The sequence below is a fragment of the Nomascus leucogenys genome, chromosome 12 (genome assembly GCF_006542625.1).
Source record: "Nomascus leucogenys isolate Asia chromosome 12, Asia_NLE_v1, whole genome shotgun sequence".
Taxonomy (NCBI): Eukaryota; Metazoa; Chordata; class Mammalia; order Primates; family Hylobatidae; genus Nomascus; species Nomascus leucogenys.
In genome coordinates, this window is record NC_044392.1 from 20,312,653 (window position 1) to 20,333,572 (window position 20,920).

Genomic DNA, 20,920 nt, shown 5'->3' on the forward strand with positions numbered 1-20,920 from the left:
TATTTATTAGCTGGAACTTTAACAGAAAATATTTGGTGATCTCTGGGATTTATACTTTTTTAAAAGTATGACTGGACAATTGGTTATCCATATTTTTTTAAATAGTAATAAAATTAGATTTTTGCCAGGCATGGTGGCTCACACCTATAATCCCAGCACTTTGGGAGGCCAAGGAGGGCGGATCACTTGAGGCCAGGACTTCGAGACCAGCCTGGCCAACATGGTAAAACCCTGTCTCTACTAAAAATACAAAAATTAGCCAGGCGTGGTGGTGCACGTCTGTAGTTCCAGCTACGCAGGAGGCTGGGGTGGGAGTCACTTGAGCCCAGGAGGCAGAGGTTGCAGTGAGCTGAGATCATGCCACTGCACCCCACCCTGGGTGACGGAGTGAGACCTGGTCTTAAAAAAAAAAAAATTAGATTTTTTAATGTAAAAAACTATAATAAAATTTTTAGAATAAGATACAAAAAGTGCAAACCATAAAAGATCAATAACTGATTAAATGTTTGACTTTATAAACAAGGAGCAAACGTAAGCTATGGACTTAGAGAATACATTTGCAACTCATATAATCAACAAAAAATTAGCATTCAAAATAAAATGAATTTTTACAAGTCAAATTTATAAAAAGAAAAAACCCAACAGAAAAGCAGGCAATTCATAAAAGGAGAAATCCTGATGTCTAGAAAGTATGAAATAATGCCTGATCTTATTAGTAATAAGGGGAAATACAAATTTTTTAAGTTTTTCGGTTTCTTTTTTGAGACAGAGTCTCGCTTTGTCACCCAGGTTAGAGTGCAATGGCGCGATCATGGCTCATGCAACCTCCGCCTCCCCGGCTTCAAGCAATACTCCTGCCCCAGCCTCCCGAGTAGCCAGGATTACAGGCACCCATAATCATGCCTGGCTAATTTTTGTATTTTTGTAGAGATGGGGTTTTACCATGTTGGCCAGGCTGGTCTTGCACTCCTGACCTCAGGTGATTCGCCCACCTTGACTTCCCAAAGTGCTGGAATTACAGGCATGTGCCACTGTGCCCAGCCTAAAAAGGTTTTTTAAGAAAGAAAAATATAGGCTGATCTGAGTACAGTGGTATTCACAACTAAATGATGCCTTCTCCACTCCCACTGCTTCACTTTGACTAGCCTTTAAAAAAAAGTGAGAAATACAATTTTCCACAGATAGTAATTTTTTTAAAACCTAACAATATCGACCAAGCATGATAGCTCACGCCTGTATTCCCAGCACTTTGGGAGGCCAAGGAGGGCGGATCAGGAGGTCAGGAGAACGAGACCATCCTGGCCAACATGGTGAAACCCCATCTCTACTAAATATACAAAAAAAAAAAAAAATTAGCTGGGCATGGTGGCAGGCACCTGTAGTTCCAGCTACTCGGGAGGCTGAGGCAGAAGAATTACTTACACCCAGGATGCGGAGGTTGCAGTGAGCCAAGAACGCGCCACTGCACAGCCTGGACAACAGAGCAAGACTCCATCTCAAGTAAAAAAAAAAAAGGAAAAATTTTTTAAAATTAGCTGGATGTGGTGGCAGTCCCAGCTACTCCAGAGGCTGAGGCAGGAGGGCCCCTTGAGCCCAGGACTTCTAGGTTACAGTAAGCTATGATTCCACCACTGCACTCCAGCCTGGGCAACAGAGTGAGATCTTATCTTTAAAAAAAAAAAGAAAAAAACTAACAATATCAATAACTGCCAAAAATGTAAGAACGTAAAGAAGCAGGAACTCTCATGTTCTATTGGTGTCAATGTAAAAGAGCACAACCCATTAGAAGAGTACTAATGGTAATATCTAGTGAGGTTAAAAATGAGTATGCCCAGTCATTTCACTTATAGGTATCATTTCACTCATAGGTATGTGCCCTAGATAAATTCTCAAATGTGTGCACAAGGAACCATAGACAGTCCTCTGAAACGCCAGAAACAACTTAAATGAAAAACAAAAAGAAAAAAGCTAAATTGTGGCATAGTCGTAAAATGAAATATAACAGAAAATTGTAACCAAATGACAATAGGAAAATAGATAATGATGTATTCATCAACAAAATATTAAACATTGGTTAACACAAATAACTAGTATTACACTTATTGACATGGATAAATCTCAAAAGCAATGTTAAACCAAAAAAAAAAAGATTATGAGACATCTAATGTGATACTTTTCTATTTCTATAATGCTTTAAAACATGCAAAAACAATGATATATACTGTTTAAAAAGTATGTTTAATAAAAAGTATACAACTATAGATAGAAATAGTATGGTATATACATGAAATTTAGATAATGGTTAACACTGAAAAAAGAAGGCAGAGAAGGTAATGGAAAGAGGCAATATAAAGAGGGCTTCAACTGTATCTGTAAGGTTTTGTTTCTATATATATGTATGTTTTATATATACATATATGTCATATATATATTCAAAGACAGAGTCTCAGTCTGTCACTCAGGCTGCAGCACAATGACGTGATCATAGCTTACTGTAACCTCAAACTCCTGGGCTCCTGCAATACTCCTGCCTCAGCCTACCAAAGCACTGGGATTACAGGCATCATGAGCCACTGTGCCCAGCCTAAACATTATGTTTTGATCCAGACAAAAAGCAAGAAATAAAGTAACCAAAAAAAAAAAAAAAAAGACTGAAAAGTATATCCTTATGTAACAAGCCAAAGGAGAAAAGGAAGAAGACAGAAATAGAAGCAAGAGTTTAAAACAGGCACTATTCTAGGCACTGGGGATATAAGCAGTAAACAAAACTAATTCCTTGCCCTTGTGATGAAACATTCCAGTGCAGCAGAAAGACAATGCACAAGTAAATTTATGTCAAATGACAATAAGTGCTATAAAAAAAAAAAAAGAGTAAGAAAAAACATGGAGGTAGGAAAACAAAACTTATTTTATACAGGCTGATATTTAAAGTCATGAGACCGGACAACATACGGAGTAAGGGTAGATGAGAAGTTTGAAAATTGAGCCCTAGATAATCCAAAATTTAGAAGTCAGGGAAATGAGAAGAGATCTGTGAATAAGCAGAAAGAGAACTATAAACAGTGGTGACCTGAAAGTCAACTGATCAAAGCATTTCAAGAAGGAAAGAATGGTGAACTATGCAATATGATGCTGATAGGTTGAGTAAGATAACTTGAGAATTGACTAATGTAAAGATATTGGTGGCCTTGAACTAGCTATTTCAGTGTAACAATAGTGGCAGAAGTCTACTCTGAGTGAGCTTACGAAATAATGGGAACAGATGAATTACAATCTGCAAGTACAGATAACTCAACAAGTTTTGCTACAGAGTTACCAGAGAAACTGAATAGCTAGAAGGACATAGCTCCAAGGGGATACAGAATAAAGAAATTTTTTCTCCTGAAGATGGAAACAATTACAGCATATTCGTATGCTCCTGGGGATGATCCAGCAAAAGACAAACTGATGATGCAGGATGGAAGGAGAACAATTGCTGGAATAATTAGTGGAACATAAAAGGTGTAAGGAGATGGGATCCAGTACACAACTGGAGAGTAGAGATAGGTCTTAGGAGTACAGACTATTCATTTATTAGTAACAGAAGAGAAGGTATGCAAAGACTAAAAGAAACAAATTCCCTCCCTTCAAAAATTTCAACATAATAGCGTGGAAAGACAACTAATAACTACAAAAATATGAAATCGCTTGGAAAAAAACATTGCTAGAGGGCCACACAAGAGTCACTAACTACATGTGGGAAGGGACAATTGAAGGAAAAGAAGAGAGGAGATACTCATGCATGAATTCAAAAAGCAAATATGACCAAACAAAACATGTGCCAAGAAAAGGAGCATAAAATAGCACAACAGAAGATGAAGATGAAGATAGAACGTTAAGAACAAAATAGAAGGCCTTGGACATTACCTGCCATTATGAGAAGTTTGTTAGAAGGAATAAAATGAGAGAATACAATCCATTTATACTCTAATTACTGCTTAGTACCTGCTCAGTAATGTATTTTCATAGAATAGCACTTAAATCTATCATGTAATAACAGTACTGTCTGGCTGGGCACAGTGGTTCATGCCCGTAATTCCAGCACTTTGGGAGATCAAGGCAGGAGGATCACTTGACTCCAGGATCCAGGAATTCGAGACCAGGCTGGGTGGCATGATGAAACCCCGTCTCTACAAAAATCAGCCAGGTGTGGTGGTGCGTGCCTGTAGTCCCAGCTACTCAGGAGGCTGAAGTGGGAGGATCACTTGAGCCTGGGAGGTGGAGGTTACAGTGACCTGAGATCACACCACTGCACTGCATCCTGAGATGGAGTGAGCCACCATCTCAAAAAATAAAATAAGGCATAGAAATTATTTAAAATGTTACCATTGGTTAATGCAGGGTAGAATAATTATGGAGAATTCTCTTTTTTCGAGATAGGGTCTCACTCTGTTGCCCACACTGGAGTGTACCAGTGTGATCATGGCTCACTACAACCTCAAACTCCTGTGCTGAAGCCATCCTCCTACCTCAGCCTTCCAAGTAGCTGGGACCACACCAGCTTGGTGGTGCACACCACCCAGCCCAGCTAATTTTTTAATTTTTTGTAGAGGTAGGGTCTTGTTTTGTTACCCAGGCTGGCCTCAAACTCATGATCTCAAACGATCCTCCTGCCTTGACTTAAGATGCTGGGATTACAGGCATGAACCAGCGCGCCCAGCCAGGAATTCTTAAATTTTCTTTTTATCTAAAGTTCCTTCCCTATGATGACCACATAATACTTCTTTATTGTTATTTAACACTTATCTTCTTGTAATTACTAAAAAATAAATAAAACAAAAGTTAAATCTCACCTTCCTTTCCCCAGAGAAATAAGCTTGCTGAATACCATCCATAATCATTTCTGTACATACATATGAATACGTTAAAAACTATAATTTAAGTAAACATATAACAGTAACGTTTTTTCCTTTTAAAAATGGAATTATACATTTTGTTTTGCCACTAGTTTTCATTCAACAATAAATCAGAGGAGATCTATTTCAATATATAAAATCACCTAACCTTTTTTATAGCTATGTATTATTTTCATTGTAAAACTGTATCATAATTTAATCTTTATTCAACCAATGGAAAATAAAGTTGTACCAACTTTTTACTACTACAAAAAATGCTACAAAGCAAGCTTTATTCATGGCCTTATCCAATAACTGTAAACATATAAAAACAGTAATAGCTAACATTTGAGTGCTTACTATGTTAAGCACAAGCTTCCACATAAAATATACAATATCAGCATATGCATTTGTAGTATTTGTATTATTTGCACCTCTGTAACCTGTCCACATTCATTTTCTCTGAAAATCAATTGCTTTAAAACTGGCCAAAATACACTTAAAAAAATTTTTTTTAAGAGATGGAGGGATCTCATTTTGTTGCCCAGGCTGGTCTTAAACTCCTGGGCTCAAGCCATCCTGCCACCTGAGCCTCCCAAGTAGCTGGGATTATGGGCATGTGCCACTGTGCCCAGCTTCAGAATACAATTTTAATCTAAGAAATTTCTGGCAAAATATCCCCATGAGTTCTGTGGAAATGCCTGGCATGTAAGCACTCATACATTCATACATTCTACAAATATTATTTGAGAACCTAAAATGTACTGGACCTTGAGTGAATAAAACAGACATGATCTCCATACTCATGGGCATTTAGCCTAGCAAACATTTAAAGTGAATTAAGTGGAAAGCAAAAAGAAAAGTGAAGAGGGGAACACATCAGCTACAGAAAGACTAGTACCATTTGTGTCAACACACAATTATAACTGATTCTTAAACCAGTCTGCCACATCCTATGGATTTAAACTACTGCTTTACTGCTTACTTTTATCATTTTCATGCTCAAGAACCCACAGATTTTCTTAGTATTTACCACGTATATACTTCACCCATTTACTACATTAGCCATTTCAAACCTTCATACTCAAGGCTTCCCCTATGCATCCCACTATTTCCCCTAGTTTCCCAGAGGACCACCTAAGTACATTTCAATGACTACTTTACAAATAAGAGGGGAAAGTCACCCTTTCAAGTTTTCACTGCCTGCATCCACACTCATTACAACTTCCTTCACTTTAAGTGAAGACATTTTCTCGTCTCTCTAAAATGAGTCTCTCTGGGTATGTTCTTAAGATTAATCCTGTCACCTCACAACTATCTAAGAATCTATTACTATTACTAGTAATCTATTACTGTCTGTATCTTCAACTTCTCTACTGATTCTTTTTTTCTCAAGCAAGACATGCTCACCTCTTACTCATCTTAAAAAAAACACTCTCTTGCTACAATGTACTGTTTTTATCCTAAAATCTCTTCTCATCCCTTCCCCTTTAAAACCAAACAATGTGTACCTCACCATTCAAAATTTCTCACTCTTGGCCGGGCGTGGTGCCTCAAGCCTGTAATCCCAGCACTTTGGGAGGCTGAGACAGGCGGATCACTTGAGGTCAGGAGTTCAAAACCAGCCTGGCCAAGATGATGAAACCCCCTCTCTACTAAAAACACAAAAATTAGCTGGGCATGGTGGCACATGCCTGTAATCCCGGCTGCTTGGGAGGCTGAGACGCGAGAATTGCTTGAACTCGGGAGGTGGAAGTTGCAGTGAGCCGAGATCACGCCACTGCACTCCAGCCTGGGTGACAGAGCAAGACTCCATCTCAATCAATCAATTTCTCACTCTCCATTCATCCTTAACTCACTACAATCTGGTTTCTGCCTCCATACCATTCCTTTGAAACTGCTTTCACCAGTAATAATTTATTGAGTCTCCAAAAGAGACTCAGTCCTAGTACTACTTGACCTCTCAGTTTTATCTATCATCGCTCCTTGCTTCAAGCATTCTCCTCCACTGGTTCATTAAAAAAAAAAAAAAAAAGCCACTATCACCTGCTTCCCAACTGCTCCTTTTCAATTTCAATTGTTTACAGGTTGCTCTTATTCTGTGTCCTTATGAAGATCCTTAGCCTTAGAGACATTAGTTAACTTGCTAAAGGTCACATAACCAGTAGATAGCAAACTAGAAACACAAATGACAAAACAAAAAGTCATACTTTACATATCCCTATTCTAGCACCTATTATATTTAATGCATTTCAGTTTCAGTATCTGACTCTCCTATAGCAGATCATAAGCTTAAAAGCAAAAGAGCTTTTACCATCATTCAGTTCCTTAAAAACAGGGCGTTTTTGTTTGTTGTTTTTTTGCGACAGAGTCTGGTTCTGTGGCCCAGGCTAGAGTGCAGTGGGCACGATCTCGACTTACTGCAACCTCTGCCTCCCGGATTCAAGCAATTCTCCTGCCTCAGCCTCCCCAGTATCTGAGATTATAGGCATCCGCCACCACACCCAGCTAATTTTTGTATTTTAGTAGAGACAGGGTTTCACCATGTTGACCAGGTAGGTCTTCAACTCCTGCCAGCCTCAGCCTCCCAAAGTGCTGGGATTACAGGCGTGAGCCACTGCGCCCAGCCAGAAAAACAGAGAGCTTTTTTTGTTTTTGTTTTTTTGAGACAGAGGCAGGTGATCCGCCTGCCTTGGCCGCCCAAAGTGCTAGGATTACAGGTGTGAGCTACTGCACCTGGCCAACAGAGAGCTTTTTAACACTAAATCTTATTTTCCTAAAACACACAGACACACACACACACACACAATTTCAGTTAGAAACAATATATACTCTTTCTATTCTTACTAGCCCATCAGCCCACATTAAAGAAATCAGTCAGGCCGGGTGCAGTGGCTCATGCCAGTACTCCCAGCACTTTGGGAGGCCAAGGTGGGCTGATTGAGCTCAGGAGTTTGAGACTAGCCTGGGAAACAGAGCAAAAGCCAACTCTACAAAAACGTACAAAAATTAGCTGGGCATGATGGTGTGCACCTGTAGTCCCAGCTACTTAGGAGGCCAAGGTGGGGAGGATGGCTTGAACCTGGGAGGCGCAGGCTGCAGTGAGTTGAGATCATGCCACTGCACTCCAGCCTGGGTGACAGAGCCAGAGTGTCTCAAACACAAAACAAAACAAAATAAGGAAATCAGTCTAAGGAACAGTAAGAGACAAAAGATATGTTTATTAAAGTTATACTAGTATTCATAAGACTTAACATATTTCAATCTTAAAAGCGCTTACTTTGTTAAATGAGTTTGCACCTCGTGAAGTAACACCTAGGTTACCTTTACAAGTGGGAGTGCAAAAAAAAAGAGATTTAGATTCATTTGTTCATTTGTATCAGACTAAGGAATTGTTGTCAATCTCATGGAATTTATACACATGGAAGTCATAATGATTTCTTTCGTAGCTGTGAGATTTTGTGATCATTTTAGCAATATTTGTGTGTCTGTGTGTATGTGAAATGAAACACACACAAATGAAATTACTGGCTCACGTATTGAAGCATTACTGTTCCAGGAGTTTTCATTGTAAATATCAACAAATAAACCTGTTCTTCCCATCCAATACAAAAAAAAAAAAAAGTTCTCTTCTTTTCTGGTATATAGTTTTCCTCTGATACCTCAGATTTGTATAAGGCTTCTGCTCAGTATACGTGCTGCCAAAGTGAGCAAAAGCCTTCTGCTCAGAAGTGAGCCACTTCACTAGCAAACTATTCAGGAAGCCAACAAATGTTAGTGTTCTCAATGCAACTGTTCCACTCACTTGAATTGTGATCCTCCTCCTGTTCAACAGCATACAATAGTAAACAACATAATATTCAGAAATAGCCTGTACTTATTCAGCATACACCCACCCATTATTTTCTATAATATATGGAAATTTTATTTATTTATTTATGTATTTATGTTTGAGACAGTCTTGCTCTGTTGCCCAGGCTAGAATACAGTGGCACGATCTCAGCTCACTGCAACCTCTGCCTCCCAAGTTCAAGCGATTCCCCTGCCTCTGCCTCCCAAGTAGTTGGGATTACAAGCGCCTGACACTACAACTGGCTAATTTTTTTATTTTTAGTAGAGACAGGGTTTCACCATGTTGGGTAGGCTGGTCTTGAACTCCTGACCTCAGATGATCCACCCACCTCCGCCTCCCAAAGTGCTGGGGTTACAGGCGTGAGCCCCCACTCCCAGCCTGAAAATTTATTAAGATAATCATCTCCTCACTTGTAAGTCTGACCAAAATTTAAATTAGAAGGACTTGCCCTTCAGAAGTTTATATGCCTTTTTGACCGGGCGTGGTAGCTCACGCCTGTAATCCCAGCACTTTGAGAGGCACAGGCGGGCAGATCTCTTGAGGTCAGGAGTTCGAGACCAGCCTGGGCAACTTGGTGAGACACTGCCCCCTACCTCCATTTTTTTTTTTTTTTTTTTTTTTTTTTGAGATGGAGTCTCACTCTGTCGCCCAGGCTGGAGTGCAGTGGCGCAATCTCGGCTCACTGCAAGCTCCGCCTCCCAGGTTCACGCCATTCTCCTGCCTCAGCCTCTCTGAGTAGCTGGGACTACAGGCGCCCGCCACCACGCCCGGCTAATTTTTTGTATTTTTAGTAGAGACGGGGTTTCACCGTGGTCTCGATCTCCTGACCTCGTGATCCGCCTGCCTCGGCCTCCCAAAAATTAGCCAGACATGGTGGGGCAGGTTGTGATGGTGCCTCTGTACTCCAGCCTGGGCAATGAATTGAAATTCTGTTTCAAAATTTTTTTTAATCGTTAAAAAAAATAAAAAAGAAGTTTACATACCTTTTCATTTGTTCTTTCCTCCTCCATAGAAATACAGGTCTTTTTATAAGCAGGTTAAACATGGAAAGTGCTCTGTACTTGTTTTAGTCAATCCAAAATACCTAACGTTAAGTGTTCTTCATTGTTAAAATTTACTATTCAGAATGTTCCATGGCCAGGCCAGGTGCAGTGGCTCACCTGTGCCTGTAATCCCAGCACTATGGGAGGCCAAGGAGGGCAGATCATCTGAGGTCAGGAGTTCGAGACCAGCCTAGACAACATGGCGAAACCTCATCCCTACAAAAACTTAGCTGGGCATGATGGCACGTGCCTGTAGTCCCAGCTACTGGAGAGCCTGAGGTGGAAGGATCACCTAAGCCTGGGAGGTCGAGGCTGCAGTGGGCCATGATGGCACCACTGCACTCCAGCCTGGGTTACAAAGTGAGACCCTATCTCAAAAATAAAAATAAAAATAAAAAATAAATAGAATACACCACTACTAATCCTGCCCAACTAGAATTTCCACTCAACACCAATAAAAATTTGAATATCAATTCCCAACCTGAAGTCCCTTAACCCTTCCAGAAGGGAAGGGAATCAATACTTCGTAAGCATTTAATACAGATCCCTATAAAAGCATAATAGGTGTCCTGGAAATATGCCCAACATTTCAAAAAACCGGAATACAAATTACACATATGCTGAAGTAAAATTCCGCAGGCTATTAATAAATGCAGACTGGTAAATCTTTCAAGGTATTATTTCACCACAATATTCCTCTAAATGGGTCCTCCTCTGGTACTTATTCAAAAGATATATAATATGATGCTATATACTGTAATGGATCATGTACAAAATCCTACTGAAATACAATGGAAGGAGGAATTAGTTCTGCCTAGAAAGACTTCACAGAGGGAATATCTCAGCAGAATCTGGAAGGATAATTCAGCTCTGTGGGCTGCAGATGCGTCTGAGTGTGTTTCTGGTTACAAAAATTCATAGAATTGAATTTGGATAAGTCTTTAAAGATCACCTAGTCCTGAGGTTTTCCACCTTTATTTTAAACTAATAACATATTTTCTTCAAAAGTCTAATTGAAACTCCAGTATATAAAACAGGTAATACGGAAGAACTGCTCTTTTGAAAGGGGAGGGTTATTGAAAAACACTGCTGTTCTAACCAACCCCCTTCGTTTTTAAAATAAGCTGAGACACTAAGAAGGACAATGACTTGGCAAAAGCCATATAAAGACAAAAACGCAACAATTTTCAAAGAACAACTCTTAAGCATTATCTCCTCTTTGAAGTCTTTCCTTTCTCCCCCGGTGGAATTTATCAACGTATTTCATTCCTCAATATATCTAGGACATACCTCCATTATGGCTTCTATAAAACTTTAATGCCCTAATTTTATTTATTTGTTTTTTGAGACTGTCTCACTGCCACCCAGGCTGGAGTGCAGTGGCACGATCATGGCTCACTGCAGCCTCAACCTCCCAGGCTAAGGAATCTTCCTACCTCAGCTTCTCAAGTAGCTGGGACTACAGGCACACACCATCACACCCGGCTAATTTTTTTTGTGTAGAGACAGGGTCTCACTATGTTACCCAGGCTGGTCCCGAACTCCTGCGCTCAAGTGATCCTCCCAACTCGGCCCCCATGTGCTGGGATTACAGGCATGAGCCACCACAACAGCCTTTATTTTTTTTTTTTATGTGTCTGTGTCCCTCTCTAATATTGTAAGCTCCCTGAAGGAAGGTACTAGCTCAATCATTTTTGTATATTCACCCAGACTAACATGTTATTTATTACATTATATTTGACCAAGTTTCAGAAAATATTTAATCTAGCTTGGTGCCTAGCACACAGTAGGACTTAACAGGTATTTATCAAACAAATTTACCAAAAATGAGGTCAGTAAATGAAATAACACATCTAAAACAGTTACAACAGTAGCTGAAACATAGTGTAGACTCCATAAACATTAGTTATTATATAACTTTATATAGGCAAGAAAAAACCCTGAAACCATTATTGAACATTTGATCTGGAAGGCAAAAACTAAGCACCTTTTATCAAGTTTTCAACTTGCTCATTTATACATTGCCAGTACAGGTTGAGTATCCTTTATCCGAAACACTCGGGACCAAAAGTATTTCAAATTTTGGATTTTTTTGGATTTTGGAATATTTGCGTATACATAGTGAGGTTATCTTGGGGATGGGACGCAGTATAAATACAAAATTCATTTATGTTTCATATATACCTTATACACATAACCTGAAGATAATTTTATACAATGTTTTTAATAATTTTGTGCATGAAACAAAGTTTGTGTACATGAACCAACCATCAAAAAGCAAAGGTGTCAGGTGTGGAATTTTTCACTTGTGGTGTCATGTTGGCGCTCATAAAGTTTTGGATTTCCGAGCATTTTGGATTTTTGGATTAGGGATACTCAACCTGTACAACCACATCTTTGATGAGAATGAAAGTTTAGCTCACTTATAAAGATCTCTTGACTCTGGCAGCCTGGAGAAAATATATCTAAACTTGAAGTGAAAGGAGAAATTAGGCTGGTCCTGAACTTGGAGCTAAGTGTCATCTGTCAAAGACGTGTGGTGGGAAGTGGAAAAGATTATAAAGTTCTTTCTTGCGCTAATGCTGTAGGGGCTTATAACAAATTTAGAACTAGAATCCTTCAGCTTTCAATTCACATGAGCAAGAACTTTGTAAAAAATCAGCAAATGGGCTGGGCGCGGTGGCTCATGCCCGTAACCCCAGCACTTTGGGAGAAGTGGCGGGCGGATCATGAGGTCAAGAGATAGAAACCATCCTGGCCAATATGGTGAAACCCCGTCTCTACTAAAAATACAAAAAATTAGCCGGGCGTGGTGGCGAGCACCTGTAGTCCCAGCTACTGGGGAGGCTGAGGCAGGAGAATCGCTTGAACCCGGGAGGCGGAGGTTGCAGTGATCGCACTCCAGCCTGGTGACAGAGCAAGACTCCGTCTCAAAAAAAAAAAAAAAAAAAAAAAATCAGCAAATGATACACTGAATTTGGTGTCAGATAGTAGGGGTCATCATACCAGCTCTGTTATTTAGCTGTGTGATTCTGAGCAAGAAGCAAACTCTTTGGGTCTCAATTTCCTCAACCTGTTCAACGAAGTTATTGGACAATATGAACTCTATTTAAAATACATCAAAGTCCAGGCCGGGCACAGTGGCTCACGCCTGTAATCCCAGTACTTTGGGAGGCCAAGGCAGGAGGATTCCCTAAGCCCGGGAGTTTGAAATTAGCCTGGGCAACATCGCAAGACCCAGACTCTTATTAAAACACAAGCACGCACACACACAAGATACATCATAGTCATGATACTCCATGAAATAAGCTACCTCTGAGGGAAATAATTCAGGTGGGGACTGAATCACCAATTATTAGAAATGTTTAGAGGACTCCTGCACAAACCAAAAGTAGAGAATTTCAAGATTAGAAGAAACTCACCCAACTGAGACCCAAGTCCTCTCTAATATATTCCTGGAAGAGGTCGCCCAACCATTTTGGTAACGGAGAACTACCCACGGAAACAAGCCACTTCAACTTAGACCAAGTATGATGCAAAGTTACTTTACTGAAGCCACACCATCCTCTGGTAACTTTCGTCCACTAGTTTCACCTACCACTTAAGTGTCCCTCAAATATTTTGGATAGTGATAATACGCCCCTTAAATACCCTGTCCTCCAAAATTAAAGTATCCAACTCCGTCAACCTTTCCTGGTAACATAATATCAAGACTCCCTCACCATTCAGGCTGCGTTCCTCAAAGAAACCTCCATTCTTGCTTTAGCGACTGTATTCAAATGACTCGAAAAGCTTCTCCCATTCTGACATCTTAGAACCCAAGATCTCCCACTTGCCCAGCTGACACCACAGGGAAGCCTCTAATCACGCCTGCCACCTCCACCCATGAAAACATTTGGAGTGGAAAGTGTGCCCTGTTGCTCCACTGGGAGACATGGAGACAAGAAGTGACGGCGGCACCGACAGAGAAACCGGCACACTGTTCGCCTCCCCATTGCAAGCCTCCTCCCTCACCGGTATTGCTTGGGGTCGCTGGGAGACTTGACGATCTCAGGGTCCCCGGCATTACTGAGAGACCCCCTCCGTCCCTCTTCCTCAGATTCATCCGCTCCTAGACGGGCAACCCGGCTGTTCTCGCCCAGATCCTGTCCATTGGGCTGCAGGTCAGGGCAGCTGCAGGTAGACTTCGCCTTGTTCCTTCCAGGCATGGCCAGAATAGGAAAGGGTCCGGCAGCAGCAAAGTCTTCGCACCGACCCCGCGCTTCGATTCCCCAGAGCGCCGCGAGCTCCCGCCCGGCCTCACACAACTTCCTCCGGGTGGCACAGACTGCAGCAACAGTGACTCTTCTCAGCATTCACCACCAAACTGGAGCGATGGACATCCCGCTTCCCGGGACCCACCTCCTCCGCGTTCCAGAGGCGGTGGCGGCCGGCGCTGGTGCTGCCGCAGCCGCGGGGAACAGGCCTGAACCCCTCCCCCAACCCAGTCTCCCTCACGCCGACTTCCCTCATCCCTCCGCCCTCCAGGCCGCCGATGACGCTACTGATTTCAGCCAATTATGAGGCAAGAAAGTAGTCACGCTCACGTAAGCAACCAATCAGAACAGGAAAGGAGAGGAACCAACGTGACCCGGACTGATTCTCGGAACAGCCAGCGAACATTTCGAAACCCAAAGTGGGCGGGGCGAGGGAGAAGAGGCGGAGAGAGTGGCGCGGAGGACGACGGGAAAAGGGCATCCGGCGCGTTTATGACGTACGCGGGGAGTGTTTTGTGGTAACCACTGAGTAGTGCTCCGCGTGTCATAGAAAAATATTCCCCTAATAAGAAAACTGAGAAACGAGTGCAGAGAATTAATTCCAAAGTTTTAAATTTTCCCATTCGTGTCATAGTTTGGGTACCCTACCCTTCAGACCCGGGGCGAGACTTCGGTTGTGACTCAGCACGTAAAAAACCAGAACGCCGGAAGTCTTTTCCTACACCCGCCGGATGGACGCTGCTCCCGGGCGCCGCAAATACTAATTGGCTCTTCTTTACCCTACAGTCGGCCCGACAGTGGTGGGGTTTCATCCTCAAGGCCTAAGAAAGTGCTAAAAAGACCAGTCTGGATGTGCTCACTATTCTATGCGAAAACATTTTTTAGCTCCTCCAACCTGTTAAATTCGGCCAATTTTTATCGAGTAGCTACAGCGTCTGCTGCCTTCAAGTCTCCTTTCCCAGTTTTTCCCGCTAGCAGTGGTCTTTGGTGAGCAATGTAAAATGTGACGGAAATACGAACATAAATGAAAGCTAAAAAGCAGCCGAAATTAGTAAGATGCACTATACTGACACTGTGGGGTAAGAGATCCTAGCTCATACATATGAATGAGCGGAGAAAGACGTGAAGCAGGGAGATGTGTTGATACTTACTGTATCTTCGAGGTTTTCGAGGCCTCTTCTGAGTTCCAAATGCAAGCAATACAACCATGAACAAAACAAAACTTGCCTTAGGCTGGGCGTGATAGCTCACACCTGTAATCCTAGTACTTTGGGAGGCCAAAGCGGGAGGTTTGCTTGAGCCCGGGAATTTGGTACCAGCCTGGGCAACATAGTGAGACCCCCGTCTCTACAAAATTCTTTTTTTAAATTAGCCAGGCTTGGTGATGCGTGCATGTGGTCCCAGCTACTCAGGAGGCTGAGGCAGGAGGAATGCTTGAGTCTAGGAAGTCGAGGCTGCAGTGAGCCGTGATTGCAACACTGCACTCCAGCCTGGTTGACACAGAGCCTGTCTAAACAACAACAAAAATTTAGAGCCTTGCCTTGGAGGAGCTTGCATTCTAATGGGAAGGAACAGTAACATATGTCAACTAAAGTAAATCAGGCTTTTAAATAATTCAAGTTAGCTTTCTTCAGAAGTCTTACTGAGGACTGCCACCTGGGAGAGTCAGAGTTTTTTTTAGACTGCTCCAAAGCAGTGTTTCAGCCCGCAGCTTCTACACAGGTGGTGGCCGCTCTGCATGTGCCTGGAAGTTAAATCAAATGTGCTCAGAAAGGCTGGGCCTGTAATCCCAGTGATTAAGGAGGCTGAGGCAGAAGGATTGCTTGAGGCCAGGCATTTACAACCAGCCTGTGTAACGTATCAAGACTCTGTCTCCACACACACATGAAAAAGCAAGGCGCGGTAGAACATCCCTGTAGTCCTAGCTACGGGAGAGGCAGAGGTAAAAGGATTGCTGGAACTCCTGAGTTTGAGGTTACAGTGAGCTATGATTGTGCCTCTGCACTCTAGCCTGGTGACAGAGCAAGACCTTGTCTCTAATAAAAAAGAAAAAAATGTACCCAGCAGTTACACTAGAGCAAAATCTCATGAAGGTTTAGGTGGAAGAATACACATGTTTATAGATCATGGAGGCATAGTCATTAATCCTGTCAGAAATGTACAGGAAGAGGCAAAGTCAAGGATCATTGGATTTATCTTTTCTAAAAATGCAGTGATTCAGGCAAGAGACATGGGAACTTGTGCTGTATCCTGCTTATCTTCAGGGTATTCTGGAGGGCTGTGCGCAGTCACTGAGGCTGTGAAATTCTGCTGGCAAGAGAGTTTGTGAAATTCTGCGGGTAAACAGAATGAGCAGACATGGCTTCTTATGTTTGCTACTTTGTCTCACATATACAAAAAACAATGAATGCAATGAAGACAAATTGTATGGAATCGGAAGATAAGGAGTTAGGGAGGAAGGGTACAATGATTCAGGTAGAAAATGATGGAACCTAAACTGGAGCATTAGATGAGGTAAATTGAAAAATATTGTTCAAATATCCCAGTTTGTTTCCATACATCTTTTCAAGAACTTACCACTTTTTAAACTGAGCAACTCCACTAGACTTCCCTTCTTCAGAGCAGTGGGTTGTTGTTGGTTTTATTTGTTTGTTTGTTTAGAAATGAGTTCTCACTATGTCTATCCAGGCTGGTCTCAAACTCCTGGCCTTAAGCCATCGTCCCACCTCAGCCTCGCAAATCACTGGGATTACTATAGGCATAAACTAGTGCACCTAGCTCACAGCAGTGGTTTTTAATTAAATTTTTCTAACTAGATACAAAGATGGGCTGGATCCAATGGCATGTGTCTGTAGTCCCAGCACTTTGGGAGGCCGAGGAAGGTGGATCACTTGAGCCCAGGATTTTGAGACCAGTGAATATAGAGAAAACCTGTCTCCACAAAAAATACAAAGAATTAGCTGGGTGTAGTGTTGCATGCTTGTAGTCCCAGCCACTTGAAAGGCTGAGGTGGGAGGATCACCTGAGCCCAGGAGGTCAAGGCTGCAGCAAGCCATGATCATGCCACTGCACTCCAGCCTGGGTGATAGAGTGAGACCCTGTCTCCAAAAAAAAAAAAAAAAAAAAAAAAAGAGACAAAAATTGCATCCTGAGTGTGAGCTGCTTTAAAAAAAAGTCTCTAGCGGAGGTTGCAGTGAGCCAAGATTGCACCACTGCACTCCAGCCTGGGTGACAGAGCGAGACTCTGTCTCAAAAAAAAAAAGTCTGTGTGGTGGCGGGCACCTGTAATCCCAGCTACTCAGGAGGCTGAGCCAGAGAATTGCTTGAACCCAGGAGGCGGAGGTTGCAGTGAGCCGAAATTGTGCCACTGCACTCCAGGCTGGGCGACAGAGTGAGACTCCGTCCCCCAAAAATAAATAAAAATAAAAGTCTCTGAATCTTAAAGGTTACCAGACTGTAGAAATATGGTAACACGCACAGGAAAAATACCTCTGATGCTGAGCCCAATACAGTTCTAACTCCATAGCACATGTGAGGCAGTCCATTCTTCATTCAACCAACAAATTGAGCTCATGATATGTGCCAGAAACTGGGAATACAGTGATGAACAAGAAATTTCCCTGTTCTCTTGGAACATAAAAGAGAACTAGTGGGAGAGACAGACATTAAACAAACACACAAATTTTAAATTTATAATTGTGAGTAGTTCTGGAAAGATACATACAAAGGGACCTAGACTGGTCAGAGAGTTTCTCTAAAGAAGGGAAATAGGCCAGCTGTGGTGGCTCACCTGTGTAATCCCAGCACTTGGGGAGGCAGAGGCGGGCAGATCACGAGGTCAGGAGTTCGAGACCAGCCTGGCCAACATGTTGAAAACCTGTCTCTGCTAAAAATACAAAAAAAAAAAAAATTAGCTGAGCATGGTGGCATGCATCTGTAATCCCAGCTACTCGGGAGACTGAGGCAGGAGAATCACTTAAACCTGAGAGGCGGAGGTTATAGTGAGCCAAGATCGTGCCACTGCACTCCAGCCTGGGTAACAGCGAGACTCCAACTGAAAAAAAAAAAAAAAAAGGTAAATAAGGGAAATGTAAATTAACATTTGAAAAATGTATAGGAATTGGGTGTAGGAATATACATACTTGTTCGAAAGCCCTAAGAAAGCAAGTCAGTATGGCTAAATTGTAGTGTACTAATCTGGAAGCAAAGAGGAAAGGAGTCCATGGTTGAGATCATACAGAACCTTCCTATGAGTAAGAGGTCATTGCCTTATCTATTTTATATATCATTGGATCCCCAGCTTCTAGAATGGTTTCTGGCACACTGTGGTACTCAGTAAATAATGGTTGAACAAAAGGAAAGAGAGGGTATGATCACAAGTGTTTTCCAAGTAGACCACTCTGGCTCATGTATGAAAAACATTGGATGGTGGGGGCAAAGGCAAGACTGGAAGAAAAGAGAGCAGTTAGAAGGCTGCTGAAGTAATATAGGCAATAGAAGATGATACCTTGGATTTGAGGAGTGATAGTGGCGATGGAAAGATGTAGATAAATAATATGTATTCAGGAAGTAGAATTGCCCAGTTTTAGGTAGTGATTGATTTGATGTGGGAGAATAAGGAGAGAAGTGTTAGGTATAACTTCCTGCTGTCTGGTTTTCTGCATGGATCGATGATGGTGCCAGTAACTCAGTAAACAGGAAATTCTGAAAAAGGAGCAGTTTTGGTAGGAGAAGAGTATACTAGCTCAGTTTTGGACATGTTAAGTTTGAGTTATTTGTGAGACACACAGATGAAGATCAGGTCTGAAGCTCAGAAAAGAGACCTAAATTGGAGATAAAAATTTGAGGTTTGTTGGTTTCTAGGTGGTAACCAAAGCTTATTGAATGAGATCACCTCCACTGAGATTGTGAAGTCAAAAAAGGGCCCAAGGAGAAAGCCTTGAGGAACTTACAGAAGAGGAAGAACTCACAAAAGAGACTGAGAAGGAACTACCAGGGTGTTAAGAAGAAAACCTGTGTGATCACAGGAAAAATACCTCTGATGCTGAGCCCAATACAATTCTGACCCACAGCACATGTTAGAAGTGTCAGATCAGAGGCTCGGTGCAGTAGCTTATGCCTGTAATCCCAGCACTTTGGGAGGCCAAGGCGGGAGGATCAGTTGAGGCCAGGAGTTCAAGACCAGCCTGGCCAACAGGGCGAAACCCTGTCTCTACTAAAAATACAAAAATTAGCCAGCTGTGGTGGTAACGCCTGTAATCCCAGCTACTTGGGTGGCGCATGCCTGTAATCCCAGCTACTTGGAAGGCTGAGGCAGGAGAATTGAACTCTGCCTCAAAGAAAAAGAAGCGTCAGATTAGATATATAAAATATAAGATTTGGCAAGGGATCTCAGAAGTATTTTAGTCTGGTGTCTTCAGATATAAAGAAAAATACCTATTCAGGTGAAACTCAAAAATGACCAATAGGCATAGCCAGGACTTCCAAACCGGAAGTATTGTTTTCCTATTTAAAATAATTTGGAAAGTTACCATCTCTCATTTGTATTATAAAGAGTATTCCTCAGAGGAAACAGGTAAATTAAACTATTACTTTTTTTGCTTGTTTGTTTTTTGTTTTGTTTTGTTTTGTTTTTTTCCTTTTTGGAAACAGGGTCTAGCTCTCTCACCTAAGCTGGAATTCAGTGGCATGATCTCGGCTCAGTGCAACCTCTGCCTCCCAGGCTCAAGTGATTCTCCTGCCTCAGCCTCCCGAGTAGCTGGAACCACAATCACAGGCATGCACCACCATGCCCAGCTAATTTTTTGTACTTTTTGTAGAGGCAGGGCTTCTCCATGTTGTGCGGGCTGGTCTTGAACTCCAGGGCTCAAGTGATCTGCCCGCCTCGGCCTCCCAAAATCCTGGGATTACAGGCATGAGCCACTGTACCCAGTGAAAGTATAACTATTATATAGGAAACTGAGGGCCGAGGTTGCAATGAACCGAGATTGTGCTACTTCACTCCAGCCTGGGCAACAGAGTGAGACTCTTGTCTCCAAAAAAAAAAGGAAACTGAGGCATCAGAAAGTTAAAAAGAACTTGAGATCCCCAATAAAGTTAAAGAGTACAAGATTATAATTTTTAACCTCATTTACCGAGACCTTCTCTTTTCTTTTTTGAGACAGGGTCTTTCTGTGTCACCCAGCCTACAGTGCAGTGGTGCATTCATAGCTCACTACAGTCTTAACCTCCTAGACTCAAGCAATCCTCCCACCTCAGCCTCCCAAGTAATTGGGACTACAGGCATGCACCACCATGCCTGGCTAATTTATTTTTAAGAGATGGGGGTCTCACTATGTTGCCCAGGCTGGTCTTGAATTCCTGGCCTCAAGCAATCCTCCCACCTTGGCCTCTCAAAGTGCTGGGATTACAGGTGTGCACCACTGGGCTCAACCCAGACTTTTTCTTTAAGTTTATTTTTAATTTTTTAATATTTCTTCGGTTTCAGACCCTGACAGACTTTCTTAGAGTACAGTATTTAAAGGCTTTTTTACATTTCCACTTCGTCATCAGCCACCCTAAACTCCTTTCCATTTTTACCTCAAGGATTTCCCTCCCATCAGACTTGGTGAGCCTTGTCTCCCTATTCTGGTGAAAGTTTAGAAATCATGAAAATTAAAAACAGCTCATTTCTGTGTTCAATCCCCTAGTCAATGCAGAAGGGTCAGATCTGAGCCTTACTTTTTTTTTTTTTTTTAGATGGAGTCTCACTCTGTTGCCCAGGCTGGAGTGCAATGGCGTGATCTCGGCTCACTGCAACCTCTGCCTCCCAGTTTCAAACAATTCTCCTGCCTAGCCTCCCAAGTAGCTGGGATTACAGACATGCACCACCACACCTGGCTAATTTTTTGTATT

At 42.0% G+C, this 20,920-nt stretch overlaps 1 protein-coding gene across 4 annotated transcripts in view; it reads right to left on the reverse strand.

Annotated features, from left to right (window-relative positions):
- NRDC (nardilysin convertase) overlaps positions 1 to 14,447 on the reverse strand; it is a 90,500-nt gene extending 76,053 nt beyond the window's left edge. For 3 of the 4 annotated variants that reach the window (XR_004032593.1, XM_030823898.1, XM_030823899.1), the window contains exon 1: positions 13,785 to 14,321. Coding sequence is in view for 3 of the 4 variants with exons in the window: in XM_030823898.1 (XP_030679758.1) it covers positions 13,785 to 14,125 (341 nt within the window). In the remaining variant the exon portion in view is untranslated. Of the gene's footprint in view, positions 1 to 13,784 lie in introns of all 4 variants that reach the window. The other variant, XM_004089797.3, reaches the window with a different exon arrangement.
- Between the last annotated feature and the right edge of the window lie 6,473 nt (positions 14,448 to 20,920).